General features: G+C 47.7%; 1 protein-coding gene across 8 annotated transcripts in view; it reads right to left on the bottom strand.

The window, feature by feature from the left end:
* The window catches only part of CACNA1B (calcium voltage-gated channel subunit alpha1 B), a 452,780-nt gene extending 437,133 nt beyond the window's left edge, over positions 1-15,647 (bottom strand). For all 8 annotated transcript variants that reach the window (XM_075906063.1, XM_075906064.1, XM_075906065.1 and 5 more), the window contains exons 1-3: positions 14,990-15,647; positions 12,759-12,865; positions 5,478-5,617 (exon numbers count right to left, since the gene is read on the bottom strand). In XM_075906063.1, coding sequence (XP_075762178.1) covers positions 5,478-5,617; positions 12,759-12,865; positions 14,990-15,248 — 506 coding nt within the window. In that variant the 5' untranslated portion in view covers positions 15,249-15,647. The remainder of the gene's footprint in view (positions 1-5,477; positions 5,618-12,758; positions 12,866-14,989) is intronic.
* Positions 15,648-22,099: the final 6,452 nt, after the last annotated feature.

Below are 22,099 nucleotides of genomic sequence, written 5' to 3'. Positions count from 1 at the left end.
GGCTCACCCAGCATGTTCCTTCTGCAGAGTGGAAGGCTTTTTCCATGTCTACCTGATTAAGGATGTTTCAGAGCCTACCGAAGACGACTGGAATCTTTCCACTGACTTCAGATGTCTTTGGATCAGGCCCTGATCCAAAGGAACATTACACCAAAGCTCTAAGAATGATACTGCTGCATCAGGTTCGTGGATGGTAGAACTCCAGTCCCCAAAACACTTGGAATTGCAATGACAGGAAACATTGTAGGTGTACGGGTGAATCTAGAGGTGCGTAGGGTTAACAAGCTCATCTTCTGGGAGTGTCTGTTTTATAGAATCCCAGGGCTGGAAGAGATCTCAGGAAGTCGTCAAGTCCAGCCCCCTGCCCAAGGCAGGACCAATCCCAACTAAATCAACCCAGCCAGGGCTCTGTCAAACTGAGATTTAAAAACCTCTAAGGATGGAGATTCCACCCCCTCCCTAGTGAACCCATCCCAGTGCTTCCCCACCCTCCTAGTGAAATAGTTTTTCCTAATATCCAACCTAGACCTCCCGCACTGTAACTTGAGCCCATTGCTCCTTGTTCTGCATCCGTCACTACTGTGAACAGCCTCTCTCCATCGTTTTTGGAACCTCCCTTCAGGATGTTGAAGGCTGCTCTCAAATCCCCCCTCACTCTTCTCTTCTGCAGACTAAACAAGCCCAGACCCTCAGCCTCTCCTCACAGGTCACGTGCTCAGCCCCCTCATCATTTTAATCTTAGAACAGTAGAACTGGAAGGGACCCTGAGAGGTCATCGAGTCCAGTCCCCTGCCCTCACGGCAGGACCAAGCACCATCTAGATCAGTGGTCCCCAACGCGGTGCCGCGGGCACCATGGTGCCTGCCGGGGCACTTATGTGTGCCCGCCGAGTGACATGGGTCAGCCCAAGCCATTCTTGCACCCCGGGCCCCACCCCCGGACGCGCGGTGCACACACGGCCCCGCCCCCGGATGCACAGCACATATGCAGCCCCGCCCCTGGACACTCAACCCCGCCCCCAGATGCACAGTCCCCCCCCCCCAGGCACACAGCAGCCCCAAAAGGTTGGGGACCACTGATCTAGATCATCCCTGACAGATGCCTACCTAACCTGGTTGTTGGTATTTTGTTAACAGTTATTACTGGAAAGAAATGTCACTGAAGTGAAAACCCACCAATAAAACTATACAAGTCAAACAGCAGCTAATAAATATTTGTGGCTCCTAATACAGCAGGAGACATCCCAACAATGCAGTGTTCTTGTCTGCAATTGCAGCTTAAACCCCCCCCCAAAAAAATCCAGGGTAAAGAAAATCTTCTGGAGAACAGAAATCTATTTGTTTCCCTTGCTTTTATTAACAGCATGTCGGCAGGCTTTCCTGAAAGTAAATGAGAAAGAGACACCACAGCACTTTGGTGGTAAGACACTGCGTGAGTGTTTTCTGGAATGATAAAACAAGCCATTTTAGGCCACAATCTATTAGCCTCCAGTTTAGTTCAATAGGGTATTGATCTTGGCTGCAGATACCAGAACTGTGATTTATTTTCTAATTAACAAGTTCTAATGTCTAATTTTGACAGACAAAATGTCTATCATTGCCGGCAGCCAACAACAACGTCAACAATGTTTCAGGATTTGGGCTCTGGGGTGGGGAGAAGAGGCAGAGAAAGGTTCTTGTTGTTTGCAGAGTCTGTCGAGACAGGTGATCAGCTCATATTAAAATTCACACAAAAGGGGAGGTTTGATAAAAGCCCAGCACCAACTAACCCGCTCCCTATGGAAACAGCTAATGAGAGCAAAGCTGCTTTTTGCTTTTCTGGCTTTAATCTGAAAGCTGAAAATGAGATCAGGTTTTCCAGTGCTCATCATTTAGCTTTCCAAAGACGACAGGATTAGCAGAGGTTCTGCATGAATGTGGAAGGAATTTTCTGCATCACATAATATGTTTTCACAAAACCTGAGGAATCCATAGATCCAGATGTATTTAAAATGCATTTGAAGGTGAGCTCTCTTCTGGGCTGGGGCACTGAATGGATCCTACCTTTTTATCTTCACAATGAGAGGTGTTTGGAGTGACTTAAGGGTTGTCTGGGTTGACTGTGGGGCACTTTCCATATGAACTAAATTAATTCATCTCACAAAGTACCAGGATGTACAGTAAAAACAAAATAACTTGGCATGATAGTTTGCAATAGTAGTGTAGCAAGAGTAATGCTCTAACACACATTCTATAAATATCTAAAATGCTGCATCAGCTGCAGATTTACTACTGTATATCATGTTTATTATTGTTGGTGCGTCATACACACGCACACACACACCCTGCCGCATGAGCATTTTTAAATAAACTGCTCTGCTATCACCTTTCATAGAAAAGAAAAATCCAAGCTGAATTCATGTCACCAAAGAGCAAACGCTTCCCTGAAGAAAGAGTCTGGTTTGTTATCGGTAAACGTTCTTCCTCGGTGACCTTTCTTTAAAGTCCGCTTGTGGGGATGTCATAATGATCTCTCTAACAAAATGGTCTTGCTTAAAGCTTCCTCTGTATATGGGTTATTGGGTGGATAATAAAGATATCAGAGTTGGCGAGTGGTGCCCAAACAACTATCAAGTCCTTGCCTTTTAATCTAGCATGTGTGGCACAACGATAAGCTAAGAAAACCGATTCATCTAGGAAATTTATACCAGCGCACAAGAGTCTTGATAGGAAAATTAATTTAATACCCTGTGTGATGTTGGAGATCTTTCAACACCACTTCTGTCCCATAGGATCCTTCTTTTCATCGCTGGTCTTGCAATCTTAAGCCCCAATTCCAAAAAGTATGGGCACTGTATAAGAATAGCCATACTGGGTCAGACCAAAGGTCCATCTAGCCTAGTATCCTGTCTCCCAACAGTGGCCAATGCTGGGAGCCCCAGAGGGAATGAATGGAACAGGTAATCATCAAGTGATCCCTCCCCTGTTGCCCATTCCCAGCTTCTGACAAACAGAGGCTAGGGACACCCTTCCTGCCCCTCCTGGCTAATAGCCATTAATGGAAATATCTGCCATGAATTTATCTAGCTCTTTTTTTAACCCTGTTAAAGTCTTGCCCTTCACAACATCCCCTGGCAAGAAGTTCCACAGGTTGATTGTGAGCTGCATGAAGTAGTACTTCCTTTTGTTTGTTTTAAACCTGCTACCTATTAAAGGCTAACCTTAAGCACATGAGCCACCCCAGTGATTCCAAAGCTTGCTGTTAGGCACGTGATTATGTACTATGCCAAAGAATTGAGGCCATAAAATATTTACAGGTGATGTGAATGTCTTCACTGGAGGTGGCTGTTGTACTTAATGTCACTCAGTTTACACTAAGTCCTCCCTGCATTGCTTGCCTGCTGGGAAGTCCATGTTCAAGACAACTTCAATACAACCCAGCTAGTGTCACCACTGGAAACCGCAAGCCTTGACATTTACAGGATTGTACTTCAAAGGATTATGCATGTTTGCAGATGACAACAGGATTCCTTATTACAGCGGTCTAATCAAACCGATAATCCACAATTATATTCAGAGCTCAAACAGTTCTGCAAGCACTTGCCATAGAAATTATAGGAATAAAATGCCCGAGTCATGTCTACAGCATTGCACATTCATTTATGATAGATTCATAGACATTAGAGTCAGAAGGGACCATTATGATCATCTAGTCTGACCCCATGCACAATGCAGGCCACAGAATCTCACCCACCCACTGCTAGAATAATCCTCTCACCTATATCTCAGATATTGAAGTCCTCAAATGATGGCTTAAAGACCCCAAGAAGCAGAGAATCCTCCAGCAAGTGATCCGTGCCCCATGCTACAGAGAAAGGCGAAAAACCTCCAGGGCCTCAGCCAATCTACCCTGGAGGAAAATTCCTTCCCAACCCCAAATATGCCATACGCATGGCACGCACTGGGCGTATTTCATAAACTCGCGCTAAATCCTGAGCTACTCAGATACAGTCAGGAAGCATTTCACAGGATCTATGTCAATTTTGCATTTGGAGCTATTAAAAAAAATTAAAACCATGTTCATATAAACCAAAATGTGGCCCCTATTCAGAAAAGCACCTGTGCTCAAGTAAGCCCTTAAACTCTCAACTTTAAGCACACGTATAAGTACTTTTGAAGTCAGACTTAAGCAAATGCTTAAGTGCCTTGTGGAATAAGGATGAATTCAAACATGTGCATAAGGGCTTTCCAGATTCAAGGTCTGTTTCTTCCTTGTAAGGATCCAATGAGAAATAGGATGTTAAACATCTTGTCATCAATGACTGTAGCAATTGCATTAATTTCAGATTTCATCCTGGTCCCCTCTAACAAATTCCTAGAATATGAACCTGATTCTCCTTTTGGCTTCAGTGAAGATGCTCTTGATTTACACTAGCACCAAGAGAATCAAAACATTAATGCATTAAACATTCCCTTCAACATCTTGACAGTAGTATCACATGGTACACTGAACAACAAATAGAATTACAACCAGACTGCATCTCCTGAATATGTTTATGTGTATATGTATGCACTTTTCTGAAAGCACTCCATTCCAAATCACATGCCAGGATACGGACAAAGAATGTATATTTCCCATACTCTATACTCAGAGGGATATACAAAACAAGTAGATATTAACACTAACAGGCAAAACTCCTAGTGAAGTCAGTTGCGTATATGTATAAAGACTGTATGATCAGGACCTCAAACAGATTTTGAAAAATGTTGACATCTATTTTGGACTTTGAATGAATAGATCGCTATGGAGCCACAAGAACTCTTTGAACAGAGTTACTTTTCTACTCGCTCTCAATTTGGCAAGGGGCATAAAGATAAACTGTTAGAATGTTCAGCATTGGTACAACAGAGCAAACCCAACAGATATCTTTCAACTAGTCGTGGGCTTTACATGTTTCAGGGAGAACAAGCAGAATTTTTAACTGACTAAAAGGAATAACAGAGGCTGAGTGTTCAAGTCACTCTTTTTGGAATGGGTCAGCGTCATCCCTGGTGAAACTCCATTGACTCTGATGGAGTTGCAGCTGTTCTAACAAAGACTAACTGTCACCTATTTCCTTTAAAGTTTTTCCTTTTGGTATCATCCCACAGTCTCAGATGAGGGATTATTGTAACTAGAGTTGAAATGCTTCCTGGAAATTAGAAGCTGGGAAAATGGAACTCTCAGGACATCTGGGAAACCTATGACTGTGTATTCTGATCAGTCTTCAAGCCCTCTTTTTAGTTCACTTCCAACATTACACTTCAAAACCAGCTCATTCAGCACAACAGCTATTAAAGACAATAAATTCAGCAACGCACACCATTACTGCAGTACATATTTGGATTGCTTCCTTCCCCTTCCCCCACCCCCACCCCCAATCCATAGTTAAAAGACAATATGAAATAAAGCCACCTTAATCCTTTAACAAACCAGAAGCAATGGTAACAGTCACCTACCCTGTGAGGACAACGACAAAATCCATCACGTTCCAGCCATTTCGGAGATAAGAGCCTTTGTGAAAAACAAACCCCAGGGCGATGATTTTTATACCCGCTTCAAAACAAAATATTCCAATAAAGTATGGCTCGGTATCATCCTGAAAGGAAGGGAGAAAAAATAGAGGGGTCAAGAAGGGAGACTAATGTAGTCAATACTGAAGATTCTTGTTGAAGTGGGAACACATATACCAGATCAAAAGACGCAGTAATAAAAAAAAAACTGTTCCAAGAATATTTTTTTACGTTCAAAAATAAATTGTGACTCAACATGTTTAGGAGTCTCATTTTCTTTTGCCATGAATATCTGAGCATTATGCTTCAGATGCACAAGTAGCCATGAAAAGGGAATTTTAAGATCAAATAGCCAACAAAAGCAACATTTCAAATGGGAGGTTTAATTGTAAACTGACGTTTTTCCCATGTTGGTGATTTACAAACACTGTACACTCAGAGAACTGAAACAAAAAACACGTCGCACATAGGCAATCAGACCAGTATGGACTGCCAATATTGAGAACATATTATTTGCAAATGATAGGCAAACTGAGAATTATTTTCTGGGGAAATAAGATGAATCTTGGCATCATTTGCGAATGTTATGACCTGATGGTGGACAATTCATGTTAATACATTTAAGGCAGCATTCAACCAAAATTATTCTTTGTGAAATGCTTAGCTCTATTTTTAAATGCCTTCCCACTTCTAGTACAGTAATCCATCTCCCTCTGTCCTCCTCCAAAATCATTTATTCCATCAGCTCTCCTTTCAACAACTTTCTCCTCCAAGGTGTCTCCACAATTTCCCTTGTCTGAATCGTTACCCTGCATTTATTTCTGTGTGATTTGGTAATCGATCACAACTCAGGCAAAACTCCCATTCACTTCCCTTGGAGTTTTGCCCAATTAAGGACAATGGGATTGGGTCTTCAACCGCCCCCCCCCCCGGTCCTGCAGTGATCTTTCCTCATGTGGAGTTCATCACACGATCAAAATTGTATACTGTCATCTCACTGGGAGTCGGGACTATGTTTTGTTCAGCATCATAGATATTTGTGGCACTATAATATTAGTTCCCTTTTACTTGAAATGATCTAAGTATCAGAAAATTATCTTCAGCACCGAAGAGGAACTGCTGTGACTAGTATTAATGTATGAGCTGGAGATAACAAAGGCAAAGACAGCAGGTACAATTTTCAAAAGCATCTAAGGGTATTTCTACACTGTAAACTCCCCCATGGAAGCAAGTCTTACAACCTGCCAGACTCGGGATCACAGTATGGCGCTAAACCCAATGTAGACCTTCCTGTTGGGGCTGAACCTCAGGATGTGAAATCTGGCAAGGAGGTTGGTCTCAGAAAAGCTCCAGTCCAAGGGGGAACATAAACGTGGCTACGCATAGCCCCAAGGCATGAGCCCCCAACCCATATCTGCACACCTGGGCTCTGAAATTGGCTGCTGTAAAGTTTTTTTTACTGTTTCCAACGTTCGCATCTAGACTTAGCAGCTTGTGTCCCATTTTCAAAAGGGACAAATATTTGGGAGCCTACGACCCTTTGACTCAGAGTGGACTTTAGGCTCCTGCGTCGCTTTGTCCCTCCTGTCTTGCCACTTAAATCTGTACAATTCCAGTGGGGATAACATTTGGCCCAGTGTTTTGAGGCAGGAGCAATAGCAGTTTTGACTCTCACAGGTTATCAGGGCACATAGGAATGTGTAGTGGAGTGTGGTGGGGCCCAGGAATGTGCCGATGGAGGGCAGAGAGAGAATGCTACTCAACTCTGCTCTACTCCAGCCCTGCCCCCAGCCACAGCCCAGTTCTAGCTCTGCACAGCCTGTCCATGGCTCTGCTCCTGCCCTGACTGCTAGCCCTGGTCCATCTGCGGCTCTGCAGCCACACCCACTGTTATGGCCCCCCCGGCGATGCCTCTTCTTCTGGCCTCAACCCTGCCCCCAGCTGTGGCCTGGCTGTAGCTCCTGCCCCCACCCCAAGCCTTGGCTCCTGGCCATAGCCCCACTACTGGCCCCAGGCCCACCTCCAACTCCTGCCCCAGCCTCAGCTCCTGTATCCCTGTCTGTGTTCCTCACCCACCTGGGAGTCACAGCCCTGGCTCCCACTGTGGCTCCCAGAAAGGGGGTGGGGAGGGATAAATGGGGTGTGTGATGTAAAAAGTTTGGGGACCCATGAGGTAGCCCCATTCAGCCTTTCCCTCAAGGGGGGGGAGGGATCTATAACCTTGGTGGATGGACCTTTGCCACCATTCCGTACCAGGGCAGAACTCCGGTGGAGAAGTTGGCCATAACCCACAGGCTGCTTCCCGGGGATACAGTCATTGACAGACAGATGCAGATTCAGGAATACGTTTCCGATCAGAGACAAGCGCTGATTCTGGAAAGTTATTCCCGCTCCCCGTCCATTTCCTCATGTCATTCCTTGGGCTCTGGATGACAACTCTCATAGGGTTGGGTGCGCTGGTAAATAGAGGCTCTGCACAAATAGAGGTTAATGTGAGCCGCTTGCACGTGAATGCGCTGAGTGCCTGTGGTTGGCATAAAGAATGAAATCCATTAGCAACGTTAAAACATCTGTCATGCTGAGGAACACAGCAGCCAGCTTTGCCCAGCTCCCATCAAAAACACCCCCAAAACCCAGGCGTGCGGCATATTCCAGAGCATCGCCAGGCAGACCCTCCCGTGTCTTACAATCAGGAGGGTGTTTACACGGAGGTACCTATGCCACACACCCTCTTCTAGCAAAGTAAAGACCAAAGCAGGGCGGCTGAAGAGAAAAGGGAGACCATAAGGAATCATACCAGGGCAGCACATAACTGCCACCAACCTTCTGTGCTGCTGATGTGACAAAGCCGCAAACTGCCTGCAGCCTCCACTGCAGAAAAGATCCTTTATGTCTAGGCAATTCTAGCCAAGAAAGACAGCTGTTGCAATACATAGGAAAGCTGACCAGGGCCGCATTAGCTCCTCCCATATGCCATTAGCTCCTCCCATCTGCCAAGTGAAACCCAGCTGAAGAGGCGCAGGAATGCTGGTGAAGGGGATAGGGCAGCCAGTGCTAGCCCAGCAAGAGAACGATTTGGCTGGACTGCCACTGCAGAGGGAAGCACGCAGCCCAAGGAAAGCAGGGAACCAACTACAGCTGAACAGAAAGGTTTTACACCAACAACATTTGAACAAAACTAAAAGAAATGTTGTGACCTTTTTTGCTGTTCTGCCTCCTCACGACCTTCCTGACACACTCTAGAAACAACACATGTATGGTCCAAGACTCCTTAGCCCTCTTTGTACCAGAAGGTTCCTGGCCTGGTTACCCGGCCAGTCATCTGATCCTTTCTGCAATACTGCCCTTTGCCACTGTTCCCTGTAAGCTATGCTAGGAGAGATTCAGGTGCCACCCAGCTCATTAGCAAAGCACTCACAGCTGCCAGCAGCCAACAGCATGTGTTTCTACTGGTGGTGCACATCTGCATGTGCGTTGGTGCACATAACATTTATTCTGCACGTCGATGGAAAAATTAGAGGGAACATCGGTGATAATGCTCAGTTGTAGCTCCCCAGAATCTGATTATCATTTCAGCTAACAGTTCCCATTCCACAGAACTAGTGGTAATGGTTTAATAATGTGAGAGAGAGGAAGTCATCACACCAAAAGGGCCAATTCTTAGTCCCATTAAAGTCAATGGTAAAACTGGGGTTAGGGTTTGACCCTAGGCATCAAAAGTGAGAGGGTAATTCTTCCCCTATGTGTCTTATTGTGCATCTAACACTAGTTTCTTAGCATTTTCACATGAAATAGCTGATGCTTTGCAGGAGAAACAGGAAGCACATTCAGAAACATCACGCCTAGCGCTGGCTGGGAAATTTTCAACAGGTTTTTTCTCCAAAAAATGTCATCGCTTCCAAACTGAAACTGTTCACAAAACAGCATCAGGTTCGATGAAACACCCAGCGTGAAACAGTTTGGGGAGAAAGATTCTCAAGCTGGCAAGCTTCCATTTTTTCAGTCAAAAGGACTCTATTTCAAAATTTGAGGGCATTTTCACTAAAGAAGAAAAGTAAAAAAAGGGGAGGAAGGTGGAAATAAAAATGAAACGTTTCAGCTTAATAGAAATGTTTTCTTTCAATAACTCTGAACAAAAAAAAGAGGTTTGTAGCTTCCCAAATTGAAATGGGGAAACATGATTGAAAATTGTAATGGAATAGGAATACCATTTCCTGCCCAGCCCTCATTGTGATCCACTGCCAAAAACTTGGAAAACAAAAAACAAAAATCTATTGCTCATTAGCAGGACTTTATTCTTCTGGCAACACACTTTGAGGACACAAGAGATGATATAACTTCAAAATATTATTAGCATGATTCTACAGTAAGGCCTTTAGAATGGAAATTCATTGGCAACCTTAGCTATGGCTATCAAATGCTATAATTAAAATGGTCTAGTGGCATATTTATGCTGCACCTTCGGGGGAGGGAAATACACCTACATAGGGATACAAACCTGTGGCTGGTCCACATCAGCTGACTTGGGCTCACAGAACACGGACTCCAGGGCTGAAAAATTGCTGGCTAGAGTTGAGGAGGAGTCCTGTGGCACTTTGTAGACTAAGATTAATTTGGGCATAAGCTTTCATGGGTAAAAAACACTTTGTCAGTTGCATCTGACAAAATGTTTTTTCCTCACAAAAGCTTATACTCAAATAAATCTTCATCTAGGTGGCGGCACAGGACTCCTCGTTGTTTTTGCAGAGGCAGACTAACATGGCTACCCTTCTGATGCTTGTCTAGAGATAGCCAGGTTCAGACTAGAGTCCAGCCTCTGGGACCATGCAGTTGGTATTTTCTCCCTACGTACACATGCTCTAAACCTGGGAATCCACCTCAATTTTGAACCCAGACCCCATTTTATGCTCATGCAAATCAGTCTCACTTGGGTCATTAAGCACTCCGATCCTGAGTCCTAAAACCCTGCGAGGCAGGTGGGTTCAAGCCTTGTCGTGTTTCAGTGCGGACACAATGTGAACACAATGGCGTGGCTATCAGACTGAAGTCTAGCAAATGTGCACCCAGGTTTACAATGCAATGTGGATGCTCAGGCATGGGCTTGAAAACACTGAATCCACAAACCCAGGTCCACAGAGGTAGGCTCTGAATACAGTGTAGACATACCCACAAAGACTGGCTGAGGGTCTGTCCACACAGAACTAAACAGTATCTTGGAGCCTGAAGCAGCTGACTTGCTCTGGCAAAGCTCAGGCTGCAGCGCTGTAAATTTGCAGTCTAGGCGTTCAGGTTCAACCATTCTTGCAAGGCCTCCAGCCCAAGCCTGAACGTCTATAATGCAATTTTATAGCCCCATAGTCCAAGCCCCATGAGCCGGAGTTAGCTGACCTGGGCCAGCCACTGTCATGCTGCAGATCTCGTCTCACAGTGTAGGCTTGCCCACTGAGACATTGCTGTCCATTATCAGTGGACCAAAAAACTATGGATCAACTCTTACTCCATCAGTCAGTGCTGTAGCAACTATGCACTTAGCTCATAGGAAGTGGGGGAGTTTTATGCCACACAGCCTGGTGAACCACTGGCTCACTGAGGAGTAATACTGGGAGCAACAGACAGCAATCCTAGAAGGACAACTCCTGCAGTGAGGAAATTTGAGGAAAGATATTAAAGTGATGGGGAGAAAGATCAAATAGTCCTCTCAGCATCAAACAAGGCATGGAACCCTGTTCTCTTCCTCCCACCTCTCCCAAGCCCTTCCCCCGCAAGCCCTTGAATCTAGAGAAATGTAGGGATATAAGTAAGATTTGCTCCTTGTTTGGAATAATCCAACACTGAAGAGTTTCTTGTGAGAGTAGCCTAGGAAATCATTTTGTCCCTTTGCTGATTCATATTTTTCAGAACAGCAAGGGGAGGAGAAATCCAGCCTTTATCCAGTCCTACATCTTTAGAGTCAAACTTTTCACTGATGTCACGAGGATCCCAGACAATGCCTTCATCGCAAAACCAGCCTGACCCAATTAATAAGTCCCAAGCCTGATAACAATACACTATCATAGTATGATAAAAAGTTTGGGCATGTATACATGAGTTCTGATTGTATTCCTTCTCTCTTTTTAAATGAATATATAATTAAGTAGTGGAGAAAGTGAATCCATATACTTTTAGGAAGTCCATAGGCTTTTGCAGCATCTTCAAAATGACTTCAGCTCCTAAGCACTCTGAACATACAAATAAATAATAGACACTAGCAGGTCAAGTTGTGTAAGAAAAGGTGCATCAAATAAATGACCCTGGATGATTTCCAGTGCTATAACCTTGGTTTTTATTCCTTGTATTAAAGAGCTTCTCATCTCACCAACACTGTAATGAGCTGTTCTAGAGATCATGAACTACAAAGTCTAGGAATTTCCTTAATTCCCTAGCTTTTTGCCTTAAGGCTAATATTAGTTTGCATCATTTCATTTATACATGAAAACACAGATGGATCCAGATTTATTCCCCCCCCCCCCCCCCCCCAGCTCCCTGCCCAGACACCAACATTCATTTAGTCTAGCCTGGAAGTTGCTCCAATTTGCAGAGTAAGAAAAAAAGGAAACCAAGCATTGCCTGTTTTTAATCGGGCGATAAGAAGTAAAAGGATTATTGTGAAGCTATTCTTATTTGAAATACTATAAACTGACTCATTACCATAAAGCCTGCTGGCAAATTACTTTTCTTTGTAAGTTGTTTCTTTTTGGCAAGACTAACATTTTCTAACTCCAAAGACTTTAATATTGACAGGTCTCCCGCAATGATATCTAAAGAGGAAAGAAAACTCTCTATTCTATCCAGAATACTGGGGGGTGGGGAATGACCCAAGAAGTGGGTCATTCCATTCTACATATAGGAATGAAGATGCCTTTGGAATTCCCTTTCCACCTTGGTCAATAACAGCCGGAGTAAGTTGGTCTTTAGAAGGTCAAACTTTTCTCCTTGACTTTAAGAAGATGAGCAGGGCTGGCTAGCGGTGATGTACAACTCACAGGAAGGGGTATAGACAGCTTCCTCTATTTTTGTTATATTCATGTTGTGGCTGGATTTTTTGTTCTGGCCTGAGAGTAACTGCTGGGTCTGTTTATTTATACATCTATCTTTAAAAGACTGCTAAGGACATCCAGCACTGGGTGGGGAAATGCTCCTATAATACAGAATAGTAAAAACCTAAATAAATAAATAAATGCAACTCACCAATCTCTCTGACATGGGCGTCTTGTCATCCTCTGGTAGATGCTGCTCCAAAGCCAGAACAATGCAGTTGGCTATGATTGTCGCTAAAATCATGTATTCAAATGGAGTAGAGCCATCAGTTAAAGAAAAATGAGCTGAGAGAAGGAGACTTTCAGCAAGAAGAAGAATCCCATGCATTCTTATTACGTTTCGGATATTGACCATTCAAGTGGTCTCTCCTGGAAACCCTTAGCCAGGCTCTAACTCCTACTTCAGTTCCTTGTAGGGATATCTTTGGGAGGTTTTTAAGAAATAAGTTCCCTTCTTTGGGAGCCAGTGATTAAAATTTAGTCCCACAGAATCCCTCTAGAAATTCAGAGCTTCTCTTATTTTTCCAAAAACAAACAGGAAGTTTTGACTTTTAAAAAGCGGGTGACAATTTGAAGTGCTCCCCCAAAAAGACAGTAAAGTTGGATCTCCTGCCCCAAATTATGCTTCAGTGATTCTCTGGCATTTACATCTAAGCATATCGGGAACTTCGATTTCAAGGTCTATGGATGAATTACTGATGGATTGTTGTGCCAGATCAAAGGGTAGAGAAAGCTCTCCCGTGCCTTATAGGGCTATATATAGCAGGGACAGTAAAGCCACTGGAATTGTATGTGTGTACAGAAGGGACAGTAAAGCCTCTGGAATAGTGTGTGTGTGTGTGTGTGTGTACACACACAGAAGGGACAGTAAAGCCACTGGAATAGCGTGTGTGTGTCCTGCCCATGAGCAAATCTTTGTCTGACTCCAGCATTGTAGGGTGGCCGGTGACATTTTCAGCACCGCGGACAGCTCCCCGGGGCCAGGGCACCGCCAGATCTAGTCTAGCTAGTCCTGCCCTGGAGCACTTAACTCCCCCAGAGCATCCTTGGCAAACACCAGCCGACTCCTCCCTGGCCTGAGCTGCAACTGCCCCGCGGAAAGTGGATTTTGCGGACATTTTGTGGTTCTGCTTTTCCTGCTGACTCGGGGGGTTCTCTAGTTGATCCATTTCATTTCCTTGGCGGGAAAGCGGGGCGGGGGGGAGGCGCCGAGATCGCCCCTAGACCTGCAGAGACAGGGAGGCTGCCGCTGCCTGTTGGGGCAGGCGGGATTGCGGCCCGTCCCAACATTCACCGAGCGATCGCGGCGGGGAACAGCTGCTCCCAACCCGGGGCGCTCCACGCCCGCGGGGTCCCGGGCTCGCGGTTAGCTGCGGGGTCGCTAGGAGGCCCGGCTGCTACTGACCCAGGCGCAATAGGTGTGCGGTGTCGGGTGAAAACAACAGGCGATTCCCCCGTGCCACGCACTCCTGCGGGGGCTCCTCCTGCGCCGCGCACACGCACCCAGGCAACCGGAGACGCACCCCGGAGGAAGCGCCTGGCTGCCTTTGCCAAGGATCCCGCTCCCCGCCGCTTGCATCGCGGCACAAGCCGAGCCTCCCTCCCCAGGCGGATCCCTGCAGATCACTGGGCCCGGGAGCGGCTTCGGGGATGGAAAGCACCGGCCCCTTTCGCCACAGCGATGGTCCATCCCCTTGTGCCCTGCCTCCCTGGGCCAGGGAGCCTCTCCAAAGCAAAACCCTACCCCAGGCTCGCCTGCTCCCGGGGATACGCGGGGCCTCGGAGGGGGAGAGCTGATGGCAGCGCTCACTGACCGCCTGGGCAAGGTGGGGTGCTGAAAAACAGGCGGCAACAGATTGTGCATGGGCGAGATGGCAGTCGGGAGACCTTGGTTACGGGTGTCCCTAGCGCTAGCTTCAATGCCAAGGTGTCACCATTTTACCGCCCTCCTGCACGGAGAGAGGCGCTAAAATAGGACCATTTTACCACAAATTCCCCCTCGCTCGTCTTCCCGATCCCTTGGCACTCGGTCTAAATGGCGTGAAACGTGTCTGTGGGAAAGCCTACCACACAGAGAAAGACACGCCTGTCACTCCCACATGAGTCGAGCCCCACCTCCCTTCTATTATAACCAAGTTCTCTCGCCCGCGACCCCCACCTCTATTACCCCCGGACACCGAGCCCGAGCTGAAGCCCACAGAAATCCAACGGATCCCTGAACACACCCCTGTTCAACACCCAGCCAGACACCAGCATTCACCCATCTGCTTTCTCCCCAGACACACCCACACACCCCGAGCTTTTATTACCCCCCAGACGCCCCCAGGCCTGGTGGCGCCCGGCACATCCACGCCCGCCCCCTCCAGCCCCCAAAAGGATATGGCCATTCGGTTATTCTCTTGGCGTATTTCCGGATAACGTTATCCTCGCTGAAGATGAAGAGGGACCGGTTGACGGTGAAGCAGTTCTGCTTGACGGGGATGGGGTTGTAGAGAGCCATGGTCCTGGCTCGCTGAGCCATCGACTGCTTGTACATCCTTTGGCCGGGCGGGGGGCCACCTTGCCGGCTGCTGCCTCTCCCAGCCCCGGCCGGACCTCCGCCTCCATAGCGGGTGGGTAGATCGTCTCCGAACCGAGCCATCCTCGCAAGGCGCAGAGCCGGGCGCTACAATCCACACTGGCAGGCGAGGCAGGGGGAAGACGCATCCCAGCGCCCCGGACTGGCGCTGCTGGGGGGGGGGGGCTGCTCCGGCTGCAGCTGGGGTGGGAGGGAGGGGAAGGAGGCGGCCGGTCCAGCCGGCGGAAGGCAGTGGCGGGCTGCGCTCAACTTCCCAGCCAGGTGCCTTCCCTCCAGCCCAGCCTCATGCCTCTCCGCGCCCAGACAGCTCCCCCGGCGGAGGGCGGCGGCTCCCGGGGCTGCGGGGCAGGAATCCCAGCTCCTGCCCCGTCTCTCCGCCTCCCTCGGCCCGCGCGCGGGGCTCCCCTCCCGGGCGGCGGCGGCCGGAGCGCGGCGCGCGGAGCCGGCCTGAGTCACCCGGCGCTCGAGTGGAAACGCTCCGAGTAACCGGGTTGGGGCACCTCCGCCCCCTATAAGCGCCCGGCCCCGTGACTCCCCACAGCCAATCAGCGGCGGCGGCTCCACCCAGACCCGTGCAAGCCCAGGAGAGGCAGAACCGAGATTTCTCCCCCGGCTGCCTGGCCCAGGCTCCTGCGCGCCTGGGGGTGCGCGGGGGCAGGTGCGTGCCCGCCCCGGGGTGCAGAGCGGGCTCGGATCCGCTGCCCCAAGGTCCCCCCACGAGGCCAGAGGTGCCTCTGCCAGTGCACGGGGGGGGCACGGAGCGACCCTGGGACGGGGCGGGGGAGCAGACAGGCCCGGGGGAAAGGGCCCCCAGGCGCCGGCGCGCCCCTGCCCCTTGGGCGCTGTCCAGGTGCTGCGAGGCTGGCCCCGATCCGTGCCACGGACGGGGGGGAGCCGCCTGCCTCACCCGCCGGGCTCCGCCACACGCAGCGGCCGGAGCCTGGCCGGGGGGGCTGCACCGGGCTCGCCCCGCGAACTTTCGGAGAACTCGGAGCCCTTCCCCGCAAGGGCTGGACCAGTCCCCTGGGAGAAGGGCCCCGGACCCCGCCCGCTGGGCCGGTCTGAGCACGGCCGCGCGGGGGAGCGAGCCATGGACGGGTGAGGGGGGCTAGCGAGGGGTCAACGGGGGAGATCTGAGAGCAGCTGCAGGCCCGGGGCCTCTCCGCTTTCCCGACGAAACCCTCACTCGGTAGAGCGCTGCTTGACACCCGGGGGCACGAGAGGACCCTGGTAGGGTGTGTGTGTGGGGGGGGGTTCTGTGTGTGTGGGGTTTGTTTGTGTGTAACCCCCCCCCTCCCACAGGTGAACGCGCTCTCCTTCCCAACAGTTTGACTGACTCCTGGAGAGCCCTGGCTACTCCAACCCAACCCAACTCTTCTAGCCTCTTCATTCGGACACCCTCTCGTATTCCCCTCCTGCTGCCTGCAGTTTTCCCCCTCGACTACCGCTGCACCAGCGAGCTGGGGTGGGGGGGGGGGGCTCCCTTCTTTTACCTCTACACTAAGCCTGACAGAACCACAGCAGCTCTAAAAATGCACCCGCCAGAGCCGTCAGTCAAGCCATTTTCACTTCTGCCACAGAAGGAAGTCCTGGATGCGTCTCCTTCCTCGCAGCTCATATATTTTGCCTTAGTCATCCAAGCTGTCTCCGTTCAAAACCAGCCCACCAGCGAGGCAAGTCTCTAAGAGGGCTCAGAAGACAGAAGTTTATTCAGAAAGAAGGGCAGCTGCTGTCTGCTAAGAGTTGGCTTTAAAGAAGAAACCGGCCTTTTTGGAGTTCCAGGGACTGTTTTGTGTACCCAGGAAGAGGGAGCTTGAGTAACCATGACTGGCAATGGATGGTTTTCCAGCCAGGGTGAAAGCCTGTTGACATTTAACTCAAGGGAACACGGAAACAAATAATAAAGGAGGAATGGCATCACATCCGGCCTGGGTGACAAGGTAAACATGGGACTACGCTGACCCAGCCACATCATCCTGGTTTCTAAGGTCCAGAGGCAAATTGCTGATAATGGAACTGATAGAGTGTAGAGACCTCCTGCAGGGAATTAATGAATCGGCAGCCTGCCAGGGGAGGAAATACAGAAATGGTTTCCCAACGCTCACAATCCAGGCCAGATTTTCCAAAGCATCCAGTGTATTGGGTGCATGTTGGGTGCCGGGCTCTTTGGAAAGTTTTACTCTCATTGAGGATGTGGAAGCCTTAAGAAAATAGGGTCCTATGGCCAATCTGCTCAGTCTTCCAGTAGCCCCAAGGGTGTCTTTAAGCCATCCCTTCAAAATATCTGGCCTCAGTCTCTTTGAAATCTTAGTGGAACCTTTGGATAAGTGCAAACCTTTGGATAATGTGTCTGACAAAAATAGCCTCAGGTCATATGTCCTGATGGGCTTGATATTTGCAAGATCCTCTGGGGGGGGGGGGGGAGGGAAATCTTGGGTGTCATCCCAAACAGCTGAAAACTATAAATAAACTAGAAGACTTAGCTGGCGTTGCCCGGGTTCTTCAGGGCAGGGGGCTGGCAGTGTGGGGGGTGCAGGAGTCAGGGCAGGGCCTTTAGGATGGGGACAGTACAGGAGGTTAGGGGGTGTGAGAGTGAGGGTTGACAGGTGAGAGGGAGCTTGAGGAGATGCATCCCAGCCAGTATGGGCCTTTTCTTTCCCCCTAGCCCCTCCCCCCAGCCACCAACTGCCTTTTCTCTCCCTCTCCCTCCGGCACTGGGAGGGGGGAGAAGGATTTGAGGCTTGGGGGGCACTTACCCAGTGTGCTGACAGGTAAGATGGTGGAGTCCAAACTCTGCTGGATGCTCCCTTGAGGGCTGCTGCCTCCAGTGGTCACTCTCAGTATCACATCCCTCTGAACAGCCTTTACCTTTCCATGTTATTGAAAACAGTTCCTTTGCCAGCACTTCCAGTTTTCCTGGCACAACCAACCCCTGACCTTGCTTTAAGTTAGGAGAAGAGGAAAGTGCAGCGATCCTAGCTCTTAACATTTAGGAGGAGTTTGTGAACAAATGGGCTTGCAGACAGACACACAAATCGCTAAAATATATAGAGACATAATAGTATTTAAATGGATTTACATCTTCAAAATGCAAGACATCACCTTATGGATCCATCCAGCCCCATGCATCGCAGGGAATTACTTACTCCACTGTACAGATGGGGGGAAAGGGCTCAGAATGGTTATGGGTTGAGCTAATTGGGAAATTATTTTTCTCCCTGTAAGAAAAAATTAACAGAAAGTATGTTTATTAAATATTTTCCATTAAAAAAATCAGTTGGATTTTTAAAAATCAAAACACTCCAAACTGGATTGTAATCTTATAGGCACTACAAATTTGGGAAGTTCACCTTTTCTGGTTTTGGTTGCTAAAAGCCTGAATCTTTTTTTTTTTTTTTTTTTTTTGCATTTTTTCAATGAAAAGCCACTTGTTCATGTCACAGACGTTTTCATGAATAATTGCATGTCCTCTAACACACACCCCCGTTTTGAATGAAAAAATCTGTACAGAAACATTTCAACCAGCTTTGGGTCTGTGGGGATTTCTAAGGGTGCTCGTCACTGCCAACTCCTAACACCTTCTCAAGGAGCTGAGAATGCTTACCACCTGTGTATGTAGCACTTAAAAGACTAACAAGATAGTTTATTAGGTGATGAGCTTTCATGGGCCAGACCCACTTCCTCAGATCAAATAGTGGAAGAAAATTGGCACAACCATATGTGTTCATTTTTTTGATTGTATCCTTTGGTATATATGGTTGTGCTAATTTTCTTCCACTATTTGATCTGAGGAAGTGGGTCTGGCCCATGAAAGCTCATCATCTAATAAACCATCTTGTTAGTCTTTTAAGTGCTACATAGTCCTGTTTTTTGTTTCAGCTACACCAGACTAACACGGCTACATTTCTATCACTATACCACCTGTGTAGGTTGTTATCCACCAGGAAAGTGCAAATCAGGCAGAGCCAGAATTACAGCTCCTGAGCTCTCATCTCCCAGTTCTGTGTAGATCCATTAGGCCATGCCACTTCTCTCAATGAGGAAGTCAGCTGCGGGACTCTAGTTAATAATGCATTAAACAGGGTGCTTGGGTGCATTCATAATGGACTAGAAAATAATGCAAACATGTTGTAATGACATTACATTAATATCTGGATCTTATGAGGTGCTCTTCAGATGCAGATTTCACAGTACTTTGCAAAATAGATCAGTAGTATCTCCATTTAAGAGATGGGGAAACTGAGGCACAGAGACAGACACACCTCGCCCCACATTACTCAGCAGGTCCATAGCAAATCTGGGAATCAAACCTCATATTTCCCAGTCCAAGGGTGCTCCCAGATCTGCAGATGCATGGTCGGTTTGGTTATATCCCGGGAAAACTCAAACTGAGATTCTGAGGCTCAAAAAGGCCAGCAAAACTGTTTGGAGACATAGAGGGACTTAAATATGAGAGACAGGTGCAAAAGCTAGGGTTATTTCACCTCAAAAAAGGAAACATGGAGATTTAGCTTGGGCACATAAGATTATGAACAGTAAAAAATATATATAATATGACTAGATTTAACCTGATCAAAGGGTCACTCAAGGAAATTAATGGAAAGCAAATTTCAAACCAATAAGGAAATATTCAAACCACGATGGAATCTACCACTGCAAGAGGACAACGCATTAAATAGTTGGTTCTAAAAATGGACTGGATCATTTTATGGCTAACATTGGTAACTGTGAAATGTGAAGATGGGGATTGAATTTTGTGTTTTTATGGCCCCCATCTATATTACCTCTGCCATCGGAGAGCAATTCTTCTTTCTGCCCTCCCCCCACCTGGAGCAAGACTGCAGAATCGAGCAAGTGCTGACCCTTCCGCTGACGTACTAAACCTTGGCTAGTGCCTGAGTCAGGACCATGGGCTGATCCAGAACGGCCAAGCCTCAATTCCAACGGGAAGCTGAAGAGAACAATGCAAAGTTACAGCCATTTGGCTATAAGGGAGCTGCTGGTCCCTATTTAGGGGGATGGATTCTTATGGGACACCACTGGACACTTCACCATGACAACAGAGCATAATGAGATTAGGTACCAACTCTACAGCTTTTTGGTTCAACCACGTGGCAGCACTATAGGCCACCTGCTTCTTGATAAGCTCCAGATCCCTGATCCCATTCTTCTGTCTGCACATAAAGGGGCAGGAGAGAAGAGACACCACCCCCACATTCTCAAATGGCTGGTCACCAAGGTAGTATTCTAGCAGGTAGGTCTTTGTAGAAGCAGTGGGAGAAAGGTGATAGGGAAGAGATTAAACGTAAACTGAAGGGAGAAGGAGGAGCCATTCAATTCCAAAGACTCCCACAAAGACTGCCCGGCTGTGTCTAGACTGGCAAGTTTTTCCGCAAAATCATCTGCTTTTGCGGAAAAACTTGCCAGCTGTCTACACTGGCCGCTTGAATTTCTGGAAAAGCACTGACGATCTCATGTAAGATCGTCAGTGCTTTTCCGGAAATACTGTGCTGCTCCCGTTCGGGCAAAAGTCTTTTTCCAAAAGACTTTTGCGCAAAAGGGCCAGGGTAGACTGCACAGTACTGTTTTCCGCAAAAAAGCCCCGATCGTGAAAGTGGCGATCGGGGCTTTTTTGCGGAAAACCGCGTCTAGATTGGCTACGGACGCTTTTCCGCAAAAAGTGCTTTTGCAGAAAAGCATCCTGCCAATCTAGACGCGCTTTTCCGAAAATGCTTTTAACGGAAAACTTTTCCATTAAAAGCATTTTCGGAAAATCATGCCAGTGTAGACATAGCCTCCATGTCTTACATGACAGCTCAGAGGGAAGGGGATGGATGGCATGCACTCTTCTTGGATTCAGATGAGCGTATCAGCTGGCCCTTCATTTAAGAACCACCAAGGAGGGAGCAACATTTTATTCCAGTCTATCAATAGCAATGGAGTTGAGTTGCAATCTCAGATATGGCTCAGCCATCCTAAGCCTCAGGATTTCTGAAAAGCAAATCAAAGCCCACACCTCACATTTGACAGTCAGGACCCAGTGGCACTTTTGGTAAGGATGAGGGTCTGATTTTGGCCAAAGATATCGGCTTGCCTGACTGCGGGGCACCCAGCCTATCATGCTAGCGAGACAGTGCGACCCTTCTGTGACGCAGTTAGCTGGGAACTTCGGGCAAAACCTACTGCGGAAGTTAAAATTATTCCTTGTTTGGTCACAGCACACCTAACCCCACTGAGCAACGGGTGACTGGAGAGAGTGGGGATGGGAAAGATGCTCTTTAAATTATATCAGAGAGAAAAGTATAAAATAAAATATCTAACAGAATGTAAAGAAAACCATTTGCTGGCCCTGTTCCTACTATTCCTTCTCCTGGACTCACAGCAATGTCTCAATATAATAATAATATATGATTTATATTACAGTAGCACCTAGACTCCTCAGCTGAGATTGGGCCCAGAATACACATGGTCATAGACAGTCCCTCCCCCTGAAGTGTTGGTAGCAGTGGTAGGCTGCATGCGGCCCATGCCCTGCAGGCTGCCAATCGGGGTTCTGTGCATGGCCCATGAGACATTTCGTTTACTGTTGCTCACATGCAGGGCTGCCAGATTCCACTAGTTGCCGTCCATGTCATTTTTTTCTTATCAATATCACTAGAATGACATGCATGTAAGGCCAGGACATATAAAGTGAGGTACTATTGCTCACAACATTGACAGTAAGGCCGTGTCTACACTAGGAAACTATTTCAGAATGACTAAATTCAACTTAAGAATGCCCAATTTAACAAATTCGAACTAGCGCGTCCTCACTACAGGGAAGCATCGAAATTAGTCTGAGGCAGGCTCTGTTCATGTGGCCATGCTACCTCAGACTTAGAAGCACTCCAGGAGGCCGCTTGCAGCTCCCCAGA

Source organism: Pelodiscus sinensis, chromosome 22, assembly GCF_049634645.1.
Source record: "Pelodiscus sinensis isolate JC-2024 chromosome 22, ASM4963464v1, whole genome shotgun sequence".
NCBI lineage: Eukaryota > Metazoa > Chordata > Testudines > Trionychidae > Pelodiscus > Pelodiscus sinensis.
The sequence above is the reverse complement of the archived record's forward strand: the minus strand, read 5'-3'. Positions and strand labels throughout refer to the sequence as shown.